At 42.5% G+C, this 20,364-nt stretch overlaps 1 protein-coding gene across 1 annotated transcript in view; it reads right to left on the minus strand.

Annotated features, from left to right (window-relative positions):
• The window catches only part of ATG14 (autophagy related 14), a 47,529-nt gene that overhangs the window by 14,937 nt on the left and 12,228 nt on the right, over window positions 1–20,364 (minus strand). The window contains exons 2-6 of the mRNA XM_005561325.4: window positions 17,568–17,630; window positions 15,825–15,867; window positions 9,757–9,838; window positions 4,914–5,151; window positions 1,049–1,278 (exon numbers count right to left, since the gene is read on the minus strand). Coding sequence (XP_005561382.2) covers window positions 1,049–1,278; window positions 4,914–5,151; window positions 9,757–9,838; window positions 15,825–15,867; window positions 17,568–17,630 — 656 coding nt within the window. The remainder of the gene's footprint in view (window positions 1–1,048; window positions 1,279–4,913; window positions 5,152–9,756; window positions 9,839–15,824; window positions 15,868–17,567; window positions 17,631–20,364) is intronic.

Here is a 20,364-nt window from a genome sequence, read left to right on the forward strand (position 1 = left end):
AATGTAACAGGGCAAATGGGCCTAAATAGACCCAGCATAAATGAAATTAAAGTCTGACCTGCGTGAACCTGATAATGTAATGTCAAAACAATAAAGGCCCAACTTGAATGGCACCTCCCCAGAAAGGCCTCTCCTGACAACCCTACGGAAGAGTCATCCCTTCCTCTGTACCCCACCCCACCCAAGGATGCTCCCCTAGTTCCTTCCACGGCACCCACTCAATGGACAGCACCTTGATCATTTACTTGCTTCCTACCTTTCTCCCCTGAGAAGGGCAAAGGGCCACATCTGTCTCGGTCACCTTTTTATCTCCAGCACCCGGCAATGTGCGTAACACAAAGCATGAGCTCACTAAATATTTACTGAGTGACTAAATGAACAATCTTTCTCCACCAAAGAGAAACTGCAGGGGTCTTAAAGGGTTTTTCCATCGGGGCCTTTCAATCTCCATTTAGGACTACTAAAACACGTTACAAAGTTATACTCTAAAAATACGGGTCTCAACAGGTGAAATATACTTCTTTAAATAATGTCTTCTTGCATAAACAAGGCAATATTAACCCCCAAAAGATGAGACATCTAAAAAATGTTTTCAGTCCATCAAGTGATGAATAAACCACATGTGGCTTATCCACACAATGGAATATTATTCAACCATGAAAAGGAATGAAACACTATACATATCATGCGGATGAACCTTGAAAACATTATGCTAAGTGAAAGAAGTCTGACACAAAAAGCTATATATTCTGTGATTCCATTTATATAAGTTGCCCAGAACAGGCAAATCTACAGACACAGAAAGCGATGTGTGGCTGCCAGGAGCTGAGGGGAAGGGAGAGTGGGGGAATGTGACACTTTCATGCCATGGGGTTTCTGTCTGGGATGATCAAAATGTTTTGAAACAACACAGAGGTGATGGGAGCACAGTGCTGTGAATGTACTAAATGCCCCTGAATTGTTCACTTGAAAGTTATTCATTTTGTTATGTCAATTTTACCTATAACTATCTCTCTCTATACATTTCAAAGGATATGCTGCTTCTCACCAGGCCCCTGGGTTGTTTTCTTCTCCTCCACCCAGCTGTAGTAGGCAGAGTAGTCCCCATTGTTAGGGAGGCTAATCCAAGGCCCTGTAATGCTGATGCTGGTGTCTCCGTTGTGGTCGTCACAGACCCATCGTCCTGAGAGGTAAGTTGTCCTCCGGGCTTCGGCGAGCTTGCTCACAGTGCTGGAGGTCATGGCACTGTCACTCTCTGAAGCCACATCTGCGGGGTCTCTACAAGTAGGAAGACACATACGGATTTCGAGAGAGGGTTTTAAGGGCATGCAACAGACCTGCGAGACATGCTAGAACATCGAAAAGCTGCCTATGAGCACGGGAATTTTACATTACATTTTTATTTTTTATGTTTAGAGATGGGTGTCACTCTGTTACCCAACAGGGAGCGCAGTGACAGAGGCAATCATAGCTCACTGCAGCCTTGACTCCTGGACTCCAGAGATCCTCCTGCCTCAGCCTCCTAAGGAGCTGGGACTACAGGTACCTACCACATCTGGCTAACTTAAAAAAATTTTTTTTGTAGAGATGGGGTCTCACTTTGTTGCCCAGGCTGGTCGTGAACTCCTGGCCTCAAGCAATCCTCTGAAAGTGCTGAGATTATAATCATGAGCTACCGTGACCAGCCAAAGTGCAAATATTTCAGTTGTGAGCCACCATGCCTGGCCAGGAATTTAACTGGAATATATGTAGAAAAGAGCTTGCCATCAGAGAGGAAGATCAAACCAGCTGTATGTGAGGAAGACGGAACCATGAGGTAGGGCTGAACATACTAGGTTCTCAAACTACTTGGTCTCAACACCTCTCTACATGCTTAAAACACTTTGGAATCCCAAAGAACTTTTGTTTATATGGGTTAGATTACTGATACTGAAGTAGAAATACTGAGAAAAACATAAATAATTCATTCAAAAATACCAATAAACCTATTATACATTTTTATGAAAAAAATCTTTTTCAAAACAAAAAATTAGTAAAGAGTGAAACTGTTCTACATTTTTAAAACTCCCTTTAATACTCAAGTCTTTCTGTTGTTCTTTCAAGTAAAAATAGCATCCCACAAAAACAGCAGCTAGTTCAGCATGCAGCTCAGTCTCTCAAGTGCTTTTCCTCGAGCCAGCAATGGTACTTCAGTGTGCAGCACAGGGGCCTTACGCATGCTTCCCATGCCACAGCCAGCCCCGTATTCACAGGTTCCATGTCTCAAACTAACCGAGGGCCGAAAATATTCGGGGGGGAAAAAAAGAAAATAAACAATAGGGCTAGGTGCGGTGAGACTCACATCTGTAATCCCAGCACTTTGGGAGGCTGAGGTGGGCAGATCACTTGAGGTCAGGAATTCGAGACCAGCCTGGCCAACAGAGTGAAACGCCATTGCTACTAAAAATACAAAAATTAGCTAGGTGTGGTGGTGGGCGCCTGTAATCCCAGCTACTCAGGAGGCTAAGGCGGGAGAATTGCTTGAACCTGGGAGGCAGAGGTTGCAGTGAGCCAAGATCATGCCACTACACTCCAGCCTGGGTGACAGAGCGAGACTCCATCTCAAAATAAAAAACAAAAACAAAAACAAAAACCAAGAACAACAAAAAATAACAACAAGCCACTATGATGGCTCATGCCTGTAATTCCAGCACTTTCGAAGGTCAAGGCAGGTGGACTGCCTGAGACCAGGAATTCAAGGTTATAATGAGCTATGATCACACCACTGTGCTCCAGCCTGGGCAACAGAATGAGACTCCCTCTCAAAACTCCCTCTCAAATAAAAAAGCAAAAAAACCAAACCCACCATAAGAAGTCACAGCAGGTACAAACGCACTGAGGGGGAAGAACATAGTGTGCCTGGGGAACAGAGATGTTCAGTGTGGCTGGTGTGTGGGATGCACAAGGGAAGTGCCAGGAGACGGTACTGGGAAAGCAGGTAGGAAGCAGGCAGACTGGGAAGGGCCTTCTGTGCTGCACCAAATTTAGATTCTGTCCTCTCGGCCAGGGGTTCTTCATATCTTTCCTTCTGCCACAACATACGTGTAAGATAACTGCTACCGCCTGTCGCAGATAAGACTGTGGCCAGTTATGAGCTGTACTGCTATGTCTCCCTTCTCCCACAAGAAGTTGAGAGAAATGAAAACAAGAAACCTTATTAGAAGGATAACTTTAAAACCACCAATTTCTTTTAAAAAAAAATTAATGGCATATAATAATATACACTAAATAAAATATTAAAACAGCACAGAAATAGTTTTTTTTTCACGTTTTCTCTTCGTGTATTTTCTTTTTGAAAAAATGTCAGCCTTACAGAAAAGTTGCAAGAATTTTAAAGTTTCCCTGTATACACTTTGCTCAACTTCCCCAAAGTATCAATTCAGGAAAATATTACACAATAATCACAACCAGATAATTAGCACTGCTACAACACTATTAACTAATTTATAGACCTTATTCAATTCTCTCCAACTGTCCTGCTAATATCTCTTTTGGGGTTCAGGATCCAAGATCACACATTGCACTCAGCTGTTAGTCTCCTAAAAACTTTCTATTCTGCTCTATTTTGAATCTACCTTTTTATTTTTCTATTTGCCAACTCTTACTAATGACAAAATATTTAGAGCCAGAGAGCCGCTTCTCAAGCTGAAAGCAGCCGTCAGTCTTTTTGGTTTTTAGGAAGCCAACTCTGGTAACAGACTAAAGGACGGACTGGAGAGAATAATCATGAAACTAGCAACAGTCCAGTGAGTGTCAGTTTCCAGGAAAAGGTGCTGGAGAGTGAGAGCAGTCAGAAGAGACAGGAAAATCCTCAACAGAGCAGTCTGGTGGCTTGTGGTTGAATAAAATGGAAGCCTTCGGTGGTAGTTTCCAAATCTGCTGACCAGCAGCAGCATCAGGGAAGTGTAAAGATACAGAAGTATTACAAGATGGACTGGGAGGGTGGAGGGGTGCCCTCTGGAACCTCTATTTCTCAGATGAACAGCCAGATGGGGGAATCACTGTCCTGTCCATCCCACCAGAGGTTATCCATGCACTACCGCCTAAGACTAAAGTCACAGTATTCAGTGCTCGATAACAGTTAACACAATAAGCAGCAGTCACCAGGAAAAGTCTAAGTCAACATGTAGTGCCCACCATATCGGAGACCCCAAGCTCCAGATGTTTTCTTATATATTTGGTCATGATTTCTCTGTGAAAAAGGCATTTTTAAATCTCCATTTATCAGACAAGGTAATCAAGATTTTGAGGTCCAAGAACATGCCCCACAACACACAACGAATAAATGGCCCAATATCGCCCATCAGATGGTTCTTTGTTTGTTTATTTGAGACAGAGTCTCGCTCTGTCACCCAGGCTGGAGTGCAGTGGCACAATCTTAGCTCACTGCGACCTCGGCCTCCGGGTTCAGGTGATTCTCCTGCCTCAGCCTCCCAACTGGTTGGGACTACAGGCATGCGCCACCACGCCTGGCTAATTTTTGTATTTTTAGTAGAGGCAGGGTTTCACCATGTTGGCCAGGTTGGTCTCAAACTCCTGACTTGAGGTGATCCGCCTGCCTCGGCCTCCCAAAGTGCTGGGATTATAGGCATGAGCCACCACTACCAGCCATTAGATGGTTCTTAATCAAGAGTGAGTCAGCACCTCATCTAGAAGCTCCAGGAGAGTACACAAGCCTGGGCCCCACCCCTCGCCTGGCTGCCTCCCCAGCTCTGTGCAGTGCGTACTGTTTGTTGAAGCAGATAAGACTTATGTTCCATCACCAGGAAAACCAATGACCCTAGAATAAGGCCCAATAAATGAGGTAATGACATACTTTAAAAAGTATTTGGAACTTGATCTATTCCTGGAGTCAAAAGACTTGCTTAATGTACCTCACACCAGTCTTTACTTCCTCGATTGGAAAAATGACAGAGGTAAGCTCTAATATACGGGATCGTCGAAGATTTGCCAGACGCTCATAATGACTTCTTAAGTCAATGGTCTTTTTTTCTACCAGGTCACCAAGTTTGCGATTATGCCTCTGAATCTTCTCCTTTTTCTCTTGGTGCCGTTGTGCTCGACTGTAAAGCTTCTGATTCTTTTCCTTGGTTTTGAGAAGGCCTTCAGAATCTAAAATAAATAAATCACACCCAACAATTATCTTTGCAAACAGTTCCTGTGTACTGCAGAGCTCCGCCCTGCAAGCACACGTGTTTTCCCTTGCAATCTAAACTGAAAGAAAAACCTCCATAAAATCAACTAATGTTCACTAAGTGGAAATTCGGAGAGTTTAGTTCAAGTAGATATTACACATAAAGCAAAGAGAATCATGATTAAAATGACTCTGGATCTCTATTTGTAATCACCATTAGTAAAAGGAGTCACTCAACTACTATTGAGTTTAAGTTTAGCACAGGAAGGACCTAATTTTCCTACAGTGCGCACCAAAGAATAGTCGTGTTGGGCAGAAAAGAGATCTAATTCAAGTTTGAAAAACTTACTGGCTATCTGATTTCCTTACAAACTTCTTAGGTGTGCCTTGGGCTATCATCAGAGAACCCAGGTATAATCTCACAGCAGGTGGTCATCCAGTAGAGGAGAAGGGCAACAGAAACAGCCCAAGAGCTCTGCAAAGTCACAGTGGAGTGTGGCAGCCACCAGCAGGGTGGGTGGGAACATATCTGGTGAGGTATCCAGAACACACATGCCCAGCATTTTAAGCGCTGGTCACACAACCATGAGGAGACATACACTCGTCCTGTCAGACGTAGGTTCTTTCTGTGGAGTTCCTTCGGGTTCTGGATCTTACACCTGCTAGGGCTGCTGGGCTGTAGCTAAACTTCACTTGAATGACAAAAACAAGCTGTCAACTTTCAGACAGATACCTAGGAGCTGCTTAGGCAACTTAAACCCAAGTTCAAAATCAAGTTCATTATTTTTCCAGGAACATCTTTTCCAGTTTCCCTACTTCAAGATTATGTTTAACTTGTCCACTGCCTAATCAACCCCTTGATGGTCAATTCCATTCCCAGTCCAAGTCTTTCTATCGAGGCCTTTCTTTTCATTCCTACTATCACAATCCTAGTTAATGCTCACCAACACTCTGCCTATCTCCAGCATGGCTCAACTCCAAGCCTTCATGCCCTCTTTCACTTGCTCAATCTTTACAAATTATAGTCAATGCTCAGTGTTTCTCCACTGCCTAACACAGAGCAAACCCCTCAGCCTCAAGGCCTCCTCCAAATTGGTATATATCCCACAGTTCCCCTCTGCATACCCTTCGCTCTAGCTGTACTCAACTGCAACATATTTCAAATCCTTTCTGTAAGATGGAACCACCTGAATGCATGGATGGATGAATGCTGAACCAGTCATCACTCCCTAACTCTCAGGCTATCTATTTGCTCCTGTTTTCTAAATGTTCGAATTTTACTCATTCAGGGAGGCCCCCCTCCATAAACATTCCCTAGACCTTTTGCTCCTTGGCACCCTACGGTAATGTGTTAGGACTCTTCTGATGGCACATAGCTCTTGGTTCCTCACATGAGGTCCCACCGAAGCCTTGCTGTCTCCTAACTAGGGTATAAAAGGCACCTGATAAATGTCTGTGGGTCCCAATCACCCTCCCACCCTCTTTCACTGAGCACCACTGAACTTAGGTATTTGGTTGCATGTATGAGATTTCTGACAGTTTTTTATTTGAGATGGAGTTTCGCTCTTGTTGCCCAGGCTAGAGTGCAGTGGCACAATCTCGGCTTACTGCAACCTCCACCTCCCGGGTTCAAGTGATTCTCCTGACCCAGCATCCCGAGTAGCTAGGATTACAGGCACAGGCCACCACACCCAGCTGATTTCTGTATTTTTAGTAGAGATGGAGTTTGACCATGGCTGATCTCGAACTCCTGACCTCAATGTGATCTGCCCGCGTTGGCCTCCCAAAGTGCTGGGATTATAGGCGTGAGCCACTGCACCTGGCCGATTTCTTACAGTTTTGAAACAACTATCAGCCAGGTGTGGTGATGGGTGCTTGTAATCCCAGCTACTTGGGAGGCTGAGGCAAGAGAATTGCTTGAACCTGAGAGGTGAAGATTGCAGTGAGCCGAGATCGTGCCACTGCACTCCAGCCTGGGCGACAGAGCGAGACTCCATCTCAAAACAACAACAACAACAACATCTCTTTGCCATCCTGCTCAATGTGAATGTCCTACAGGTTCAGTCTCTTGGTTCCATCACGTGCTAACTCATTTTCATTATCTTTACCGAGCTCTTTACAAGTGCTGAAATGAATCTATCCAGCCATGATCCTGAGTCATACAGTGGTCAGAATTTTTGGGGAGGATCCATTTCAAATTTATTATCATGACCACTCACAGGTGGCAGGAAATCATCAGTCACCCCATCTGCACTCAGTGCAGACTCAGCACCCAGTCATCCTCTCTCCCCACCATCTCCCCATAAATATCAAAATGTTTGGTGCTGTATAATCTACTCTTGCTTCTTTAGATAAGTAACTCTGACTACAGCACAGATCAACTCAACACTGCAATTGCATATAACCTAACTTCCCTATCTATGCCCTATCTGTATTATACCATATATCATGAAATCTTAAGTCAAAAGATTCTAGAGAAATAATTCATCAGTCTCTACAATTTATAATGTGTGCCCTTTCGTGAATACATGGCGTAATTCAACAACAAGCTCTTAAGCATGAGTCCAAGCATAGTTTCTGAAATCCATTAACACCTTTAAAATTGTTTGCAAATTTTGTAAGTCTGGTCTAGAGGGTGGGAAGGAGACTACATGTACATTCTAAAAGAGCAACAGTTCCCAACCCTGGCAGGTCATCAGAACCACGTGGAGTAGTACTACTCAAAGTGTGGCTTCTAGACCTGGGCCCATCTGTAAACTGTTACCGGTCATGAGGAGAGGAGGACAGAAATACAGAGTAAGCACATGGAAGCTATTTTCTTCAACATGGCGATCTGACATTGCCATAACATTCAAGCATGTGATCATTTTCCTAAGTCCAGGATAGATCCTAGGGTTCTCTCTCTAGATTTTAAAAGGGTCACCAGGTAACTGATGATTTGCTAGGGATGGAAACCACTGTTATAGGGTCCACTCCTTTAGATCTATGTCTAATTCTTTGTGGTGGTTGTTTTTGTTTTTGGGAGTTAGGAATGTGTTACAAAGAGCTGATCAGGGCTTTTAACTTGCTCATCAGAGAAACACACATGCTCAGTAAATTCAGCAATTTCAGGAGGTTCACAGATGCCCGGTGACAAAGCCCTGAATATCACGGGAAGATGAGGAGAGGGTGAACTAATGTTAAGGAATGGGTTTTTATGTTGCTACTGAACCAGAGCCTTTGGAGAATGCATACAAGACTGGGTGGAAAGTAGGTTCTATATAGTTCTGTGCACTGTTCACTGAGCTGCCCTAATTGTCTAGTTTAGTAATCCCGTGAAACTCCACATGAGCACTTTATTAGGACAAATGTTTTCAGCGGAGGCTTTACACCATTACATGTCACTATAAAAGACTTGCTTCTGGAAGCAATGAGTAGACAAGAAACAGAATTCACGAGGTCTGATGGTGACTCATTCTAAACTTTAAACAGTGATCTTCAGAAATTCATGGACTGCAGCTTGCTGCTGGCGCTCATTTAATGTTACATAAACACGCTCTTTGAGTCTGAAGTAAATCTGATTTTCAATGTGAAAATAAAATATAAAAACTGTTTTTGCCCGGGAGGCAGAGCTTGCAGTGAGCTGAGATTGAGCCACTGCACTCCGGCCTGGGTAACAGAGCGAAAAAAAAAAAACAAAAAAAACCTGTTCTTGGAGTTACTTCTAAACAGAACTTGTCTCTAACCCTAATGTAACAGAAATGCATATGATGTTACATTAGGATTAGAAACAAGAGTATTCCTGGGGCAAGTGGGAAATGGGTTAAGGATGTAGGATTTCTAAGAGAATTCGTTTTGACAGCGACCTATGATAAAGTATAAAGTGTACAAATATGAGGTAAAATTAATACAGATTACAATGTGGAGACTCACTAAGGGAAAAAAAACAAAAACAACAAAAACAACATTCTGTGCTTCTGGCATGAGCCAATAATTATTACAAGTGAGTACCAAGTTAGACTCTGAGCTTCCTGGTAGCCAAGGCAAATAGGAACATATATTCCTTAACTTTTTTTTTTTTTTTGAGACTGAGTTTCACTCTTGTTGCCCAGGCTGGAGTGCAATGGCACGATCTCAGCTTACCACAACCTCTGCCTCCCGGGTTCAAGCGATTCTCCTGCCTGAGCCTCCCAAGTGACTGGGATTACAGGCGCCTGCCACCACGCCTGGCTAAGTTTTGTATTTTTGGTAGAGACAGGGTTTTGCCATGTTGGCCAGGCTGGTCTCGAACTCCTGACCTCAGGTGATCCACCCACTTCAGCCTCCCAAAGTGCTGGGATTACAGGCATAAGCTACCATGCCTGGCTAACTTTTTTAATTGAGAAAAGAATCTGGTCATTTAAGGCCTCTATAATTGTGTATTTAATTTTTAAAAATTCCTTATACAAATGTTTTACAAGGACAGATGAAGGCGAGTAGCAAAATTCTCCAAGTTGCCACTGCCCCACCCCTCCCTCTCTTTCTGTGTCCCTCTAGTTTATTAATCCCATGAAATTCCACATGGGCACTTTCTAGGGCTGGAAGGAAGGACGTGATATACTTACTTTTCTCCATTTCTTCGTTTCCTTTACATATTGTTTGTTTTAACTGTTCAATCCTCATCTTGCAGGACATTATTTTCCATCTCTGAAAAAAGCATGTAATAAATATCACAAACGTTGGTCTCCTATGATTAATATGATTATCTACCTGGGATCACTGCTTGTTTTCAGATATGTCAGAAAACATAATGAAGAAAAAGACCAATATAATTATGTTTGTTATAGCTTTTGTAACTATGGAACATTACGAAAAACAGAACAATGTTTTTCTAGTTCAATGAAGAGAAAAGAGAAATTAGGCCGGGTGTGGTGGCTCATGCCTGTAATCCCAACACTTTGGGAGGCCGAGGCGGGCAGATCACGAGGTCAGGAGATGAAGATCATCCTGGCCAACATGGTGAAACCCTGTCTCTACTAAAAAAAATACAAAAATTAGCTGGGCATGGTGGCACATGCCTGTAATCCCAGCTACTTGGGAGGCTGAGGCAGGACAATCGCTTGAACCAGGGAGGCGGAGGTTGCAGTGAGCCAAGATCGCGCCATTGTACTCCAGCCTGGCAAGAGTGAGACTCCGTCAAAAAAAAAAAAAAAAAAAAAGGAAAGGGAAATTACACGAAAAAAATTCACATAGCTCTTTTGTATGTATCAGTAAGCAAAGAGAAAAAAGTTGAAGGACATTGTCTAAACCCGCTCTACTATACAGCTACTAGCCACATGTGGTTACTTAAAACTCAATTTAAATCAAAAATCAAAAATTCAGTTCCTTACTCACACTGCCCTCATGTCAAATGTCTGACATCACACATGGCTAGTGGCTACTGGACCAAACAGTGCAGATACAGAAGTCAAGCATCATCACATAGGGTCCTACTGACACACGGCTCCAAACCTCTAGTTCTAGTTACTGAGGAGACGGTTAACATAACCGAGTCATCTCACCCAATAAGCAAACAGTACTTGCAAGTTAATAAAAATGGCAAAAAACATTATTTTTTCAGTGTATAACTCAAGTAAGATTTCCTTAAAAAGCCTCAGAAAATTACATGAAACATGAAATTGCCTCTTTATATTACCAGAAGTTAGCTTCAGCATCCCCTAAAGCAGCAGTCCCCAACCTTTCTGGCACCAGGGACAATTGTGGAAGACAATTTTTCCACAGACAGGGTGGGGGATGGTTTACAGGGATGAAACTGTCCCACCTCAGATCATCAGGCTTTAGATTCTCATAAGGAGTGCACAAGCTAGATCCCTCCCATATGCAGTTCATAATGGAGTTTGCATTCCTATGGGAAACTAATGCCACCACTGATCCGACAGGAGGTGGAGCTCAGGCGGTAATGCTCACTCGCCCTACTCACCTCCTGCTCTGTGGCCTGGTTCCTAACAGGCCACAAACCAGTAGCTTGTTGCCTGGGGGTTGGGGACCCCGCCTTAAAGTGAACAAAGGATCAATAAAAATAGGATCTATGGCCCGGTGCAGTGACTCACACCTGTCATCCTAGACTTTGGGAAGCTGAGGCAGGCACATCACTTGAGCTCAGGAGTTTGAGGCCAGCCTGAGCAACATGGTGAAACCCTATCTCGGCCGGGCGCGGTGGCTCAAGCCTGTAATCCCAGCACTTTGGGAGGCCGAGACGGGTGGATCACGAGGTCAGGAGATCGAGACCATCCTGGATAACACGGTGAAACCCCGTCTCTACTAAGAAATACAAAAAACTAGCCGGGCGAGGTGGCGGGCGCCTGTAGTCCCAGCTACTCGGGAGGCTGAGGCCGGAGAATGGCGTGAACCCGGGAGGCGGAGCTTGCAGTGAGCTGAGATCCGGCCACTGCACTCCAGCCTGGGCTACAGAGCGAGACTCCGTCTCAAAAAAAAAAAAAAAAAAAAAAGAAACCCTATCTCTACCAAAAATAAAAAAAATTAGCCAGGTGTGGTGACATGCACCTATAGTACCAGCTACTAGGGAGGCTGAGGTGGGAGAATCGCTTGAGCCCAGGAGGCAGAGGTTGCAGTGAGCCGAGATTGTGCCACGGCACTCCAGCCTGGGTGACAGAGCAAGACTCTATCTCAAAAAAAAAAAAAAAAAAGAGGGGATCTACTAGTTAGTTAAGAGGGGATCTACTAGTTAGTTAAAAAGAATGAATATTCTCTAATGCCTCTGTAAACGTGGAAAATTAAAAGCTTAAAACAATGCTCAAATGTTTATGGTGTTACACTTATCTAAGTAGTCTGATGGTAAGAGATACAGAACAGATTACAGGGATGTTGTGGTGAACGAAACTCTAACCTCTAGAATAGAGTCAGACATTCAAAAACAGATCCACAGGGACTGAGGGGTTCAGAAATATATCAGATATGACCAATGCTCAATTTTAAAAGGTAGTAAGAGTCTTTAGAAATGAATATTGAGGTCTTAGATAGAAAAACTAGAAACATGACAGAACTCAGAAAAATCTTCCACAGAACATATTTTGTTTACTAAAACATTCAGAGTTAAAATAAGCAAAATTCACTTCTATCACAAATTTTAAGTATAATGAAATGTATGAATAATGTTTACTGTTGTGAAAAAAAATTACACATTACAGAAGAAAAACAGAAAATGTGACTGTTAGCCTGACTCCTTCCCATTTCTCAGGGGTAATCTTTAAAATTAAAGTTTAATGTGTATCTTTTCAGGGTTTTTTTTTTTTTTTTTTTGAGTCGGGGTCTCACTCTGTTGCCCAGGATAGAGTACAGTGGCATGATTACAGCTCACTTCAGTCTTGACCTCCCTGGCTCAAGTGATTCTCCCACCTCAACTTCCTGAGTAGCTGGGACTCCATGCCTGGCTAATTTTTGGTTTTTGTTTGTTTGTTTGTTTTTGTAGATGTGGGGTTTTGCCATGTTTCCAAGGGTGGTTTTGAATTCCTGGGCTCGAGCAGTCCATCTCGGCCTCCCAAAGTGTTGGGATTACAGGCATGCGCCACAACACCCAGCCCAGATTTTATGAGTCTATTTATATTTAAAATACATACTCACATAAATGGACTCATACTTCATCCTAGTTTACTTTTTTTTTCATTAATAAATACAACTTACAACTTGGACATCATTCCACAGCATGTAGACTGACCACATTCTTTTTACCAACTACATAGTATCATTTTTTTTTTGAAATGTCTTGCTCTGTCGCCCAGGCTGGAGTACAGTGGCACAATCTCGGCTCACTGTGACCTCCGCCTCCCAGGTCCAAGTGATCCTCCTGCCACGGCCTCCTGAGTAGCTGGGATTACAGGCGTGCGCCACCATGCCCGGCTAATTTTTGTATTTTTAGTAGAAACAGCGTTTCACCATGTTGGTCAGGCTGGTCTCGAACTCCTGGCCTCGTGATCCGCCTGCCTCAGCCTCCCAAAGTGCTGGGATTATAGGCGTGAGCCACCACGCCCAGCTCAGTATAATTTTTTATCTCATCCAGATTGATGAACATTTATTTATATATTTAGCTTCACCATTATGCTATAATCAGCTTTTTTTACCCATAAATCTCTATTCATGAGTATTTCCTCTTTTTTTTGAGAGTCTCACTCTGTCACCCAGGCCGGAGTGCTGTGGCACCATCTCGCCTCACTACAACCTGCCTCTCAGGTTCAAGCGATTCTCCTGCCTCAGCCTCCCGAGCAGCTGGGCTTACAGGCGCCTGCTACCATGCCCGGCTAATTTTTGTATTTTTAGTAGAGACGGGGTTTCACTATATTGGTCAGGCTGGTCTCGAACTCCTGACCTCGTGATCTGCCTGCCTCCGCCTCCCAAAGTGCTGGGGTTACAGGAGTGAGCCACCGCGCCTGGCCCTTTTTTTCTTTTGTAATTGAGATTTCATTGGTTGTGCCGAAGATCAGTACACAGACATTGCAATTTGTACCCAATTCTTAATATACGTACCAAAAATCTAAAAGCCATGTATTTTAATTCTTTTTTAAAGTTATTCCAGGCCGGGCGAGGTGGCTCAAGCCTGTAATCCCAGCACTTTGGGAGGCTGAGACGGGCGGATCACGAGGTCAGGAGATCGAGACCATCCTGGCTAACACGGTGAAACCCCATCTCTACTAAAAATTACAAAAAACTAGCCGGGCGAGGTGGCGGGCGCCTGTGGTCCCAGCTACTCGGGAGGCTGAGGCAGGAGAATGGCGTAAACCCGGGAGGCAGAGCTTGCAGTGAGCTGAGATCCGGCCACTGCACTCCAGCCTGGGCGACAGAGCCAGACTCAGTCTCAAAAAAAAATAAAAATAAAAATAAAAATAAAGTTATTCCAGTGACTTTCCAGCTTAAAATCTGGAAGCAAATTTTCCTTATGAGGTCATCAAGTACCAGTATCTTCACACGTTGATAAGCTGTTACGTATGTCCCACCAATTCACAACCGAATAGCAGGTACACTACATATTCATATTTTTAAGCTTTCATAGCACAGTATCAAAGTTATTAGGAAAACAGGACTACCACGACCAAAGAGCTCACAGAGTGCACGAAATTCTGACAGGGAGAGCCATCATCAAGGAGCGGTTTTCTTTAGGAAACAGTTCTACTAAAAAACAACATGGGAACAGATGTTCAATACATTAAATGCAGGACTGTGACTCCATAGTGCCATTTAGTATGCTTGGCATTACAGGATATAAAAACTAACCCCCCAACTATGGAATGTTAAGCTGACCCCCAAGACAGTCAAAGCCTCCCATAACTCAATATCCCACACTATCTTCTGGTTGTACCAAAAAGTAAACAATCAGAGAATGATTCCACCTTTTTAAAAAAAGCACCGACACTTAAAAGGGGCTCTCCTCAGTTTTAGTTTCTCGTTTTCTGCAGGTAAATCTTCAGTTTCTTGGTTAGCCACTTCTGACTTTTCCCCCTTTGCTCCCCTTTTCCCTTTTGTTTGCACTTTTTTGTCTGAAGATTTATCCTTTCCTGCGGCTTTCTCAGCTTCATTTCCACTTCTGCAGGAGCGAGTTCAGCTGATAACCGTGCAGATCTCCTCTTGGGCTCTTCCTTTGTGGCCCCTTCAGTGGAATTGACCTTCCTCTTGGGCATGCTGGCTGCAGGGAAGGCAGGTGCCGAGTGCCTGCGAGGCACAGCGCCTCTAGAGCCTTAGCAAAGCTGGGCTGCCTGGCTGCTGCCACGCCTTCCCCAAACTCTTTAATTGTTAAATTTTTTTTTTTTTTTTTTTTTTTTTTTTGAGGAAGTCTCACTTTGTTGCCCAGTCCGGAGTGCTGTGAGGCAATCTTGGCTCACTGCAGCCTCTGCCTCCCAGGTTCAAGTGATTCTCCTGCCTCAGCCTCCCAAGTAGCTGGGATTACAGGCATGAGCCCTTGCACCTGGCCAGAAGTTTTAAACTGTTATGTAATCTGTCAAAATGCTTTCCTCTATGGTTTATAAAGGTTCTCCCCACTCTAAGATTATGTAAATACCCACCCATATTTTCTTTGACACATTTAATCATTAATCCATTTGGAGTGTGTATGATAAATAATTTTTGCAAAAAGGATAATAGCCCGCTGTTTTTGTTTTTCTATGTCGACACCCCAGATTTCAAAATTATCCTTTATGATGGCTCCATAATTAATTGCCGATACCCCATTTTTGGTAACTAGACAAAATATTTGAGAAGGCCACGCTACAAGTGGATTAAGTAGAGGACTGCCAAATTTGATTTTTAAAAAATTTTAATTAAAAATGATTTTATTGGCTCAAGCCTGGAATCCCAGCACTTTGGGAGGCTGAGACGGGCGGATCACAAGGTCAGGAGATCGAGACCATCCTGGCTAACATGGTGAAACCCCGTCTCTACTAAAAATACAAAAAAACTAGCCAGGCGAGGTGGCGGGCGCCTGTAGTCCCAGCTACTCGGGAGGCTGAGGCACGAGAATGGCGTAAACCCGGGAGGCGGAGCTTGCAGTGAGCTGAGATCCGGCCACTGCACTCCAGCCTGGGCGACAGAGCGAGACTCCGACTCAAAAAAAAAAAAAATGATTTTATAAGCTCTACCAATTTAAAAACATGTAGCCCCAAGAAAAAGAACATGTATTACAACTTACCAACTGATCTGTTATCCATTTTCCTTCCATAGCTTTTAACACTCTGTAAGGAAAAGAGACAGAAAATAAGTTCCTGAAAATAATAAAATTCTAAGTTCAAAAATGTAAAATCAAACACTTTTAAAATTAAGTTCTCAGAAATGGCTAGAAATGTTAAAATGGGACTTAGCATTTAAAGTGTTTTCCAAATTCCCTGTTCTCTGCAATTTTTTTCATCTCCTTCCTTTCGTAGTTCTGAACACTGCTAAGAGCCTTTCTACAAACGTCCACAATAAATCTGCCCAACAGTCTTAGCCTTTGTCCTCAGTCATCATCAGTAACTGCCATCCGTCATAATTCACAAATAGTTACAAGAGAATTAATGATCCCAACGTTCGTTCCCAACGAAATGATACATGCCAGTATCTCCAAATATTGGTTCTATGGAATAAAATGTTCTATGGGAAAAATAAACTTTTTGTGTTTGAGGAAGTTAGGGAAATTACAGAGTTAAATAAATTCAAGCAGGTTTCTCTAATACAGAATATCCTGTTAGATTTAAACTGCTCATGAATGTGTTTATCAGACCACTGCAGACTCTAGAGAAGCTCGGGTCACACTTTGGGAATCACTGGCCTGAGCATTAACTGTTTTCATCGGGGGTGTGAGACATCCATGTTGGCATGGTTTGGGGAGGTGCCACAAAAGAGACGACCCTTTAAGAACCTTGAGTTGGGCAGGGCGCGCTCAGAGAAGAGGAAAAACACTGAGGTAGAGAGAAACTGAATGAAGGCACAGAGATGCAAACATCTGGGGTGCATCTAGGGAGCAGGTTCTATACCAGAAGGTTCTATAGGACAATTCTCAATCCTAGGGGGTGAGATATTCATCAGGTGTACCTGTTAATAACTCAGATTCCCCAGCCCCACCCCCCCCCAAAAAAAAACAAACGTCAGATTCCTAGGCCTCACCCCATATCTACTGAATCAGAATCTCTGAGGATAGGATTCCAAGAATCTGAATTTTTAACCATTATCTCAGCTAATGAATTCTGATATAGATAATGTGCAGACCATATGCTGTAATATACTGATATGGACAAAAGAAGAAAGGTAAATGGAAGCAGTAATGCCCCATGGGAGCCACCAGCACTAATTTAAGGCTACTAATCATGCCAACTGTCCTGGACTCACATATCAATTACCAGTGCCAGGGATTTGATTCATTGAGTATCTACTTTGTACCACGTACGGGGTCTGAGGCCAGTATTTTCTAGAAACTTGGTAGCTTCTCCCACTTTACCTCTCCCAGATGTACTCCTTTCCTACACTTTAAGAGGTTGTGGCCGGGCGCGGTGGCTCAAGCCTGTAATCCCAGCACTTTGGGAGGCCAAGACGGGCGGATCACGAGGTCAGGCGATCGAGACCATCCTGGCTAACACGGTGAAACTCCGTCTCTACTAAAAAAATACAAAAAAACTAGCCGGGCGAGGTGGCGGGCGCCTGTAGTCCCAGCTACTCAGGAGGCTGAGGCAGGAGAATGGCATGAACCCAGGAGGCGGAGCTTGCAGTGAGACGAGATCCAGCCACTGCACTCCAGCCTGGGTGACAGAGCAAGACTCCGTCTCAAAAAAAAAAAAAAAAAGAGGTTGTATCCTAGATTCAGTAAGTCAGCAATCCATATATCTGCATACCACAGCAATGAATTAAACCAAATGGTGACTAGATCACCTCCACAAATTAAAAGGCAAAACAAAACACTCACTCTTTTTGAAATTCTTCTTGCTTGCTCTTAAGTCGGCTTAACCTTTCCTTCTTGTCAATAAACCTGTAAGAAAAAATTCAATGTCTTATTTAAATGTTCATTTTTTTCATTTCAATGAGACTATGCAAATTCCCAAGAACCAATCATTCTGCAGAGTCATGTGAAAATGTCATTGTCCTGACAGTAAATCTTTTCAATGGGGTGCACACCACTGCTAACCATTTGGTTCTTTTAAAACTAAGCTCAAATCCTCAACTTTAAAATTCTTTCCTGTGTTTATAAAATGTCTATAGATATCTTCCCCTCAGGTTAAATTATTTGTCAAAACAGGAACATCAGAACACTAAAGTGAATTTGAATTCAAGGAAATAGATGCTTTCACTAGAAAACAAATTTTAATTACTAATCTGCACTCAATCCTGCTCTCTCCTATAAATTGATTCCTTACAATAAATTTTAAAAAATTGTACGTACACTTTTTCCACTAATTTTATTGCTAGTTACTACAGGCTAACAAATTACTTAGTAAAAGTTATCAAAAAGAAGGGGTATCACATTGCAGTTATTATTTTCTTTTTTCTTTTTTTTCTCACTCTGTCACCCAGGCTGGGGTGCAGTGGTGCAATCTCGGCTCACTGCAAGCTCCGCCTCCTGGGTTCACGCCATTCTCCCGCCTCAGCCTCCCGAGCAGCTGGGACTACAGGCGCCCGCCACCAAGTCTGGCTAATTTTGTTTTTGTATTTTTAATAGAGATGGGATTTCACTGTGTTAGCCAGGATGGTTTCAATCTCCTGACCTGGTGATCTGCCTGCCTCGGCCTCCCAAAGTGCTGGGCTTATAGGTGAGAGCCACTGTGCCCGGCCGCAGTTGCTATTTTCTATTTGCCAGTTTTCTATCCTTATTTTCTTCTTGCTAACTTACTTGGGGGTCTTTTTTTTTTTTTTTTTTTTTTAAAGTTTGCAGTTTAAGGTGATAACTCAGGTCAATTTTAAACTTCTATTCCTTTTAAATATAATCACATGAAGTTTTAAATTTCCTTCTATGCACTGTTCTAGCTATATCCTAAGATTTTGATATTGTGTATTTTCATTATCATTTAGTTTGAAACTTTTAATCTTCCATAAGAATCCTTTTGACCTATCCGTTATTTAGAAGTATATTGTTTAATTTTCAGATATACAGGCTTTTCTAGGTAGCTTACTGTTACTGTTTCTAATTTAATTCATTTTGATATAGCTACAAAATACATTGTGTGATTTCAATCTTGTGACTTGAGACCATCTTATGGCTTTACATATGGTATGCCGTGGAGAAAGTTCCAATGTGTACTTGAAATAATGTGTATTCTACAGCTGTTGGGCAGTGTTCTATAAATGTCTGCTAGATCTGTGCTGTTCAATGTGGTAGCCACCAGCCACATATGGCTACTGAGTGCCTAAAATGTGGCTTGCTGCTTAATAAGGGCATGGACAAAAAAAAAAAAAAAAAAAAATTGTATGACTAACATCATACAACTGACTATGGAGTGAACGTGACCCACTGACCATTTTCAAGGGAACAGGGATAATGACTCATGCTGCAGTAACATGATGTGGTGTTCAAGAATAGGCTTTTGGCTATCTCCCAGCATAAAGGAAAACAATTCAATAGGCCATAACAGACCTAAAAATAATCTGGACAAAGATGTCTTTCTAAAATACTACTTCCGTAACCCCATGTTTGAAACCTACCCCAAGATATCTAAGAGGAAGAAATATAATGGTCTAATCATGACTCTAACAAATTTAATAATCACTGAAAATGCACAATATTCATTAAACAGAAAAAGCAAATAGGCAATATTATATGTGACAGAACTATATACTTATAATATGACTATTTACATTTAAATTAATTACAATTATATTAAAAGTTCAGTTTCTCAGTTGTACTACCATCCACGTTTCAACAGCTACATATGATTTACTGGATGGCGTGCATAACAAGAACATTCCCATCATTGCTGAAAGTTCTACTGGATAGCACTGCAGTGTCCAGTAAGGTGGCAACGGCGTGAAACAGTATTAGAAAACTCAGAAACCAATGTGGAATGTGGATGAACCCACAGATTCATCAATCAGTCTATCAGGCATTTACTATGTACCTGCAACACAGAACAAGGCATCCTCCAGAATACTAAGAAGTCTAATTATAAATTCTCCTGCAGTTGACTTGAATTCTTGGACCTATCACTTGTTATATGCTTCCATTTCCTTGTATCAAAAATGAGAGACTAATATGGTATTTACTTTTACATCACTGAGACAACATGGTGATTTATGTTCTGATAATGCAGAAAATAACAAACTCACAAGTTAGCAATCTCAAACCATGCAAAGGACTGACACGGGAAAATAAAATCTTGACTTTAGAGGCCATAAAAGTTCTCCTTTGAGGTCTGTTGTAAAAATGCCACTTTGCTGTAAAACAAATTGGGAAGACAGACAACTGTGTCCAGCTTAATATGAGCTGGTTGATTTTCTCAGACTTTGTTAAAACACAAAAGAAACAAACTCTTACAAACAAATATACAGATGGCAGCAGGAATAACGAACAAAAGTACTAGTGCATCAAATATTGAAAGGAACAGCAAAGACAGCACTTTTGCACCAACCTAATACTTCATGAGTCACGTCCTCCTTCATGAAAGAAATCAAAAATAGGTGGTATCAGCAAAGCTAAAGAGCAGATGCTACCAGGCCACATGGGTGGGTCAGGGCTGCAACTGCTCACTCGGTCACTCATCCAGGCTCTGCAG

Source organism: Macaca fascicularis, chromosome 7 (genome assembly GCF_037993035.2).
Source record: "Macaca fascicularis isolate 582-1 chromosome 7, T2T-MFA8v1.1".
NCBI classification, from domain to species: Eukaryota; Metazoa; Chordata; class Mammalia; order Primates; family Cercopithecidae; genus Macaca; species Macaca fascicularis.